Raw genomic sequence first — 7,959 nt, 5'->3', positions numbered from 1 at the left:
TTTGACTAATTCTGTTTGATTTTCATGTATTTAACTATTCAACTGGAAGACTTGATTATGGTTGTAATCGAGTTAAGACTTTAGTTACTCAAGGTTAGTCGCCCGAGTATTAAAATTCTCCGAGTCTTATGGAGACTTGACTTTTTGACATGGTTACTCTTTACGTGTATTCTTGATTTATTTATGGTATTTTTTAAATAAACTTTAAGTTGAGTAAAACATGAAAGAATCGAAACCGAGTCAAGTCAAGTCGACCATAATTGAACTGATCAATATTAACATTGAATAATTTAGTGTTATATTATATGCTGTATATGTTAATGTTAATGTTAATATTGATAATAACTAGAAAAAAATTTACCGCGCGTTGCTGCGGTGTATTTAAATATACATTGTTTGATATTTAATATATTAATGGTTTGCATATTACAGTGAAATATTTTAACGTCTTTTATGAAATTAATATTGAGCGAAAACTTAAGAAAAAAATTCAGGAAAGAAATGGGACAAAAGGACTCGAACTCTGATTTTTTTTCCTTTACAAACTCTTTAACTTACCACTTGTTTGAGTCATTACTTGATATATATATATATATATATATATATATATATATATATATATATATATATATATATATATATATATATATATATATATATATATGATCAATCCAAAAAAATTAAAAATATATCCGTTTCGAATATAGTTATTTGCGCTTTTTTAAAGTTATTTCGAGTTGAATGTTAATGCCAAATAAATTTAACTTGGGGCGGGTAAAAAATCTATGTATACAATAATCAATCCCAATTTTTTTTTTTTTTGAAACAATTCCGTTTCGAACATAGTTAGTTGCGTTTTGTTCGTATAATTATTTCGAGTTGAACGGTGATAACGGATAAATTTAACTCGTTGCTAAAAAAAAGATAAATTCCGTTAGAAATTTGGGTGAAATTATTTAATGTTTAGTATATTAAAATTGAAACTTCTATTTTGCCCCCTAATTTCTTGCTTATTTTTACTTTTAACCTTGAAAGTTAACAACTATTACCCCTCAAGTTTGAGGTACTTGACCTTTTCCTTCCCTAGCATAAACGACATTTGTGGTTGCGAGTTCAAATGGTCTAAACGACCAAAATGTAGGTGAGTATTAATATACATGGAAATTGTGTCAAGCCAACCTCAAAGTGTTAGTGTATTGATGAGGACCTGACTCCCCATAAGGAAGGTCAGTGGTTTGATCTCCATGAACTGCAAAATATCTTTTATTGGTTATGCCATTTGTATGAGCTTCGGAGGTCGCAGACGTCTTGCTTTCGAGTCTCACCCGAAGGAGTTTTACCACACGCTATGTCCGTATGGATTCGCCGTGAGTGTTTCGTCTTGAGGGGTGGTAAGATTTGGACTCTGTCCCTACTAGTTGGTAATTCGGAAAATTCATGCCTCCACTTGGATTACAGGCCCACATTACTAGACCTGTCAGGGGTGGTAAGATTGTAATGTTCGTACTAAAGATATGATCGGGTGGGTGGGTTCCGACATCGCGTTCGGACCCCTGTCAGTGACTTCTAACCGTCGTTTAAAAAAAAATTTAGTCAACCCGAGCTTGCAAATAGATTTAATTAATCCACTCGAGTTCAAGTCTAAAAGTAAAACCTCGATTTACTTTGTTATGGCTTGAAAATACGAGTTTAATCGAGTTGAGCTTGAACTTGATCATTTATCTTCTTGACTCGACTTCATTTATCATTATGACTCGACTTTATATTTTAAAATTATATTCGAGTATTATTAATATTAGTCACTATTTATAGAGTACATAAAACTCTAAAAATCCATAAACTCATAATCGGGCAGGGCATTACTAACTATTCACAATCCAACCTTTTTTCTCGGTGTATGTGACGGTGAGGATGACAAACTCATTTTTGTTCGGTCATTCGTTAGTCTAAAGATTGATAGTCGGTTTCCTTAAGTTTGTTATTTCTTATTAGACCTTGTTTAACGAGCCTGTGTTGAGGTGTGTGTGCTCCCAACACGCCTCCATCACATGGATAATGTGTTAGGGTGTGTGTTAGAGGCGTGCTTCAACGTAGCACGGAGAAATAATGAAGCGTGCAACCATTTTTTCCTTTTTTTTAATTAGTTTTTATCTTTTTTTCACTCAACTTCCAATCAGATTTTAACACATCACCCAACACGTCACTTAATGTAACATCCCGCCTTTTTCCATTTACTTTTCCGTTATACTAATTTAAACTCCGTTATATGTTTATAACATCTCCCGTTGATACGCGTTTTAAATTATCTCGTTTAGGTAATTCACGCACCCGATTCAAATTAGAGGGACTAAACTTGCCAAGAGGCCAAAGATTTGACTAGGTCAACTAGTCAAATCTTCAACCTCCTCCTCTCATTTCAACATCTCCATCTTTCTTCTACTCCCTTTTTCTCTCAAGAACACCAACAAGAATTCATCATCTAAATTCGGATTAGGAAGCTAGCAACAAAACAAATTACAAATTCGTGATCCTTGCATCTTCCTCTTCGATTCCATACCGATTTCATTACATTTGGGTAACTTCCTAAAATCACTAGATTTTGTGTTCTTTATGTTTTTAACTTATAAAAGTGTTAATTAGTGTCTATGGCTCAAGTCTAACATGATTATATGATTTATATGCTCGATCTCGTTGTTTTAGTGTAACTAGCATGAACTTGAATTTTGGTGTGTTGTTCTTGAATTTTGGATGATCATATGTTGTTAGATGTTAAAAGTTCATGTTCTAATTGTGTTCCTAGTATCACTAGCTTCAATTTGATGTGTAGGTTGCTTTAGAAAAGTTCATGAACTTGATTTATGATTTTGGTGAATTTGGGTTAGGGTTTGATGAACTTGAAATGGACTTTTGATGCATTGAATGCCAAGGATTATTGTTGGTAAGTGTTTAGTTGGATTGTTTGATTGATTACCTTCGAAACGGCATATCATTCATGTAAATTGGTTGCCCGAATCATTGAATTGCATTTATGAACTTGTATGCGATTAATGTTGAGCATTAGATGCGGTTTTGGTTGTTATAATAGGTAGATTGATTGGTGAAATGTGTTTAGTTGTCTTCCTCGTCAAATTACCATCCCAACGGTATAAAATACTTGACTTGATTGTTTGCGGATCATAAATTGTGTTTATTTGGTTTTTGGTTCGTGTACTTAGAAGCTTACTGCATCAGACTGGAATACCAATCTGGACGCCGTCTAGACCCTTGGACGCCGTCCCAGATTTCAAAGCTGGACGCCGTCCAGATATTTGGACGCCGTCCCAGCCTTCAAAGCTGGACGCCTTCCAGACAATCTGGACGCCGTCCAGATACACTGACAGACTCTGTCTTCGTTGGTCATTTTACGAAAAATGTTTGCTATGCTATGGACCTCCGATTCACATGTAACTTGTTCTAACATGCTCATATATGATTAAAAACCTCAGAAAAATAGTTCGGGACCCGACCCGAACGTGTTGACTTTTTCGTTGACTTTGACCCGACCAAGTTGACTTTTAATCAAACTTAACCAAATGTTTGTGCAATCGTTCTAACATGCTTTTATACTTGTACCTTGCATGAAACATGACAATTTGATTCACATGCTATTATGATCGAGTCTTAACGAGCCATAGGACTAATTGAACATCTTTGACCAATCGTGACTATCGTTATTGATACAACCTATTTGTTTAGGTCAAGACTAGCATTGTTCTTTGCACACGTTTACTTGTTGAAGTACTTTACTACTCGTGCACTCAAGGTGAGATCATAGTCCCACTTTTACTCTTTTGAAACTTACATTTGGGATGAGAAAACATAAACGTTCCTTTTTAACTAAGTGAACACAAGTACAGGAAAACAAACATTCTACATACGAGTTTGAACAAAAATCCTCAATTCGATTATCATTAGTTACACTTGCCGGGTGTAAGCGAGAACTTATGTTATATGGCCATATGGGTTTGACAAACCCTCATTCAAACGGTTCGCTACCGTTTACGAATGAAATGTATTTTCGAGAAACAGTGTATGTTCTAACACTATTGTGATGGGGTTCTATGGAAGGAATGTTAAGCATTGATAATTGGGTGCTCGTGAAACAAACTTTTGGAATGTATTACTATTATCTCATTGTTGCAAATCTTGTGGTTCACTTGTACTTACTTACTTAAACCTATGATTTCACCAATGTTTTCGTTGACAGATTTCTATGTTTTTCTCAGGTCCTTGAACGATACATGATACATGCTTCCGCTCATTATTTTGATACTTGCATTGGATGTCGAGTATATATGCATACATGGAGCGTCTTTTGGCTACTTTTAAATTGTGTCGCATAAGTTTCATTTGTACTTATAACTTTGTAACGTAACTTGTGGTGGAACTATTCTCGTAAACTTTGAACAATCTTTACATTTGAAATGAATGCGACATATCTTTTGGTCAAATGTTGTTTTAAAGACTTATGACCACGTAACGAGACCTAAGTAGACGGCGCCGTCAATGACGATTTTGTCGGGTCGCTACACTTAACACTCCACCCCATTACACAGCAGTCTGGCAGCACACTCATCAAGCACTCTACCCCCACCCAGCAACACGCTAAAACATCCTTTAGGGATAAAGATGGTCTTAGCTTAATGGAGTCGTCGACTGTTAATTTTGAACGATGTCATTCACTCATCCACTTTTTTTACCACCAAAAATTTCTTATTACGCTCTCCTATTCAATCACCAATACCCGCTCTTAAAACTTAAAAAGTTGAATCTACAACAAACGAACTCAACAATATCTTATTCTTTTTTTTCTATTCAAACATTATTTTTTGATTCGTTTTAACATTACTCTGTCAAAAAATATAACTTTAGTCTTTACACGTGTTTGAGTTCATAACCAGACAGGTAGTTATTATTATCCTAAGCGTGGTACATTTCCTAAAATTACTTAAAATCCAAAAACCAAAGTTGTTGAGAGTATATAAGTCACTCCCTATCGTAACTAAACTATTCATCTTCTTAACCTTCTACATCATCGCCACATCAACACCAATATTTTATAACTAACTCATAACTAAACACTCCCTATCATGCCTAAAACAATAACCCTCTTAATATACAACGTACAAGCAATAAAGCATTAAATCCAAACAATAAAAAACTATTGGGACCCACAAATCTATAACTAAACCTAGTACTTTCATTAAATCCATTGTGAAAGCGAATAACTAATTCGTGACTATGGTTAGCTACGGTCAATGACGGGTAATGAGCGCCATACCTACCTACCTACCTAACCCCACTCTACCTTACACCTTACAACTTCACGATTTACCAACAACCACCTCATTTGTCCCTCCGATCTCATAATAATCCATTACATTACACATTATTCAAATTCAATTCAATTCAATAATTAATTCATTCATTCATTCTCTAAGAAGGGGAAATGGACTCATCATCATCTTCTTCTTCTTCAACAACAACAATTGACCCAAAAACAGAAACTTTGGATGCACCGCTACACGCAATCGGCTTCCAAATCGATGAGCTGTCACCTCAAAAAGTCACTGGTCGTCTTCATGTTACACAAAAAGCTTGTCAGGTAATTGCTAATACCAAATGATTACCGGATAACTCCGTTAAAACATACTCCGTTGGGTTAACTGAACATTAACACCTTACCCGTTTTTCCGTTTATAACGAAAAATCCGTAAACAGATTTTTGGTTTTTAGATTAAACAAAAGGTTTGATATGTTTTTGTCAGAAATTGAAGATGCCAACAATGATCTGTATTTTCTATATATCCTATCATGAGTAACTTTGAGTGGACTTTATTTGACTTTTTGTTAATTATTATTTCTATTTCTATTTTTAGTAATGTAAAACGCTGTTTAGAATTTTATTATTATTTTTTTTTTTTTGGGTGTGACATTTTACGAAAAAATGATGTTTGTGGAGAACCTGGGCCTGAGTTTGGGTTAATTGACATAATCAACTGAAACAGAATCGAATTCTGAACCAAAACCACATTAATTCCAAATCCTAACTAAAATCCAAACTTTTTTGTGTCGGGTTTGTTTTGACACGCAACCTAGATACCGTTAGGCCTATTGCCGGTTTGATATTCCTCATTTCGTCTCATATTTATTATTTAGTGTTCACTATTTCATTTTGAGTCGTTCAAAAAAAATAGGTAAAATTGTTTTATGTCATTGATTTATTGTTGTAAAACAAAAAAGTGGATAAAAAGTAACGGTAAAAGTGTAAAACTGAAAAGTTAACATACGGTACATGCGGTGCTACAGTCATTTTTTCTTAAATTGTTTTAACTTTTACCGGGGGACAATAATATGTGACGGAGGGAGTAACATTTTGAAATTGGAATTAAACAGCCATTCAAGGTGTTACATGGAGGTGTATCTGCGTTGATCGCAGAGGCACTAGCGAGTATGGGAGCACATATGGCGTCTGGATGGAAACGAGTAGCGGGTTTACAACTAAGCATTAATCATCTTAAGCGTGCTGATCTAGGCGATCTAGTGTTCGCTGAGGCCACACCTATACACGTTGGCGGTACCATTCAGGTTTTATTTTATAGCCACGATGATTCTAATAAAAAAGTTGCATTTCGGATTGTGAATGTTTGTCTGATTTGGGCAGGTATGGGAGGTTAAGTTGTGGAAGGTTGATCCGTCAAATTCGGATATCCGTTCACTTGTGTCATCATCTAGAGTTACGCTTCTTACAAATCTGCCCGTGCCGAATGATGCGAAAGATGCAGCTAATGGTTTAAAAAAGTATGCTAAGTTGTGACTAATTTGGATCCTAAAATAAGTTACATGAGGTACATCATATGTATGTTATTTTAATTTACTTTTTTTTTTTTTTTGGGAAATTCAAAAATTAAATATAAAAAAGGATGAGAAAACTTCTCATCAATAGGATGGTAGTATATCATAATCATAAGTATGTTCGTTGTAGATATGTTAAAAGCTTGTAATAAGTGATATTTATTGTGTAACATGTGATAAAATTGATTTCAACAAAGAGGAGAAGAATGAATGTACCACTTTTTTATGGTCAAGAATCTGGTGCTTTTGTTGATTGATCATCTCTTACCATTTAATATATACATATACATGTGCATTAATATTATTGTACCATACAAGTTTCTGTTTTTTTTGTTTCTTTTGTGTGTGTGGGTCTCTTTTGGGTTCCATGAGAGGTAAAGATAGAAGGTTTTCCTCGCTATTCTGGAGAGCGTATAATCCGATTCCATACTCTGATCTACATATTCTAAAAAGATAACTCCTTTACTATTTCCAAATCATCTCTGACCAGCACTAAATATTCGTCACAGACATGATTCGAACATGAATTACCGTGTAAAAGTTTATTTACATAAAAGTAGATTAAATTATTATACTGCAGATTTTGTAGTTTCACCTATCTCATTGTCACTTTATGTGAAAGACAAAGTTGAACAAAGTATCTATCAACCTATATGGCAACAAATATAGATTTTAAATTATAATTTTTTTTCTATTTATAAAAATCACAGCATATATGTAATATGTGAGAATAAAGAGTTATAGGGTATTGAAGTGGTCATGAGATTCAGAGTTCAATTGTGAAATGAGACAACTGTATATTCGTGAATGAATTCGTGATAGGGGTTGTCAATAGACTTATCGAGATGATGTTTTCAACTATGAGGCTTACAGTTCAAGTTTTGGAATGAGACATCGCGTATGTACTAGTAAATTAACTCGTGGTATTGAATATAAGAATTGCCTTTAACAAAAAATAAGAAAAAGAGTCATTGATATAGTGAGACTTTCATATACAGAAATCTGAAAAGACAATGTCCTCACTAAAACACAATTTATATGTACATGTTAATTGTACATATAATG

At 34.2% G+C, this 7,959-nt stretch overlaps 1 protein-coding gene across 1 annotated transcript; it reads left to right on the top strand.

Moving 5' to 3' along the window:
• The first annotated feature begins 5,301 nt into the window (after positions 1-5,301).
• Positions 5,302-7,090, top strand: LOC139858183 (1,4-dihydroxy-2-naphthoyl-CoA thioesterase 1). Its single transcript, XM_071847038.1, has 3 exons — positions 5,302-5,644; positions 6,436-6,627; positions 6,704-7,090. The coding sequence occupies exons 1-3, from the start codon at positions 5,489-5,491 to the stop codon at positions 6,854-6,856; spliced, it is 501 nt and encodes a 166-aa protein (XP_071703139.1). The 5' UTR covers positions 5,302-5,488; the 3' UTR covers positions 6,857-7,090.
• Positions 7,091-7,959: the final 869 nt, after the last annotated feature.

Source organism: Rutidosis leptorrhynchoides, chromosome 7 (assembly GCF_046630445.1).
Source record: "Rutidosis leptorrhynchoides isolate AG116_Rl617_1_P2 chromosome 7, CSIRO_AGI_Rlap_v1, whole genome shotgun sequence".
NCBI lineage: Eukaryota > Viridiplantae > Streptophyta > Magnoliopsida > Asterales > Asteraceae > Rutidosis > Rutidosis leptorrhynchoides.
The sequence above is the reverse complement of the archived record's forward strand: the minus strand, read 5'-3'. Positions and strand labels throughout refer to the sequence as shown.

Coding starts and splice junctions, on each gene's coding strand:
- LOC139858183 (XM_071847038.1), top strand. CDS start 5,489: ATGGACTCATCATCATCTTCTTCTTCTTCAACAACAACAATTGACCCA. Junction 5,645..6,435: donor TTACACAAAAAGCTTGTCAG/GTAATTGCTAAT, acceptor GGAATTAAACAG/CCATTCAAGGTGTTACATGG. Junction 6,628..6,703: donor ACGTTGGCGGTACCATTCAG/GTTTTATTTTAT, acceptor TGATTTGGGCAG/GTATGGGAGGTTAAGTTGTG.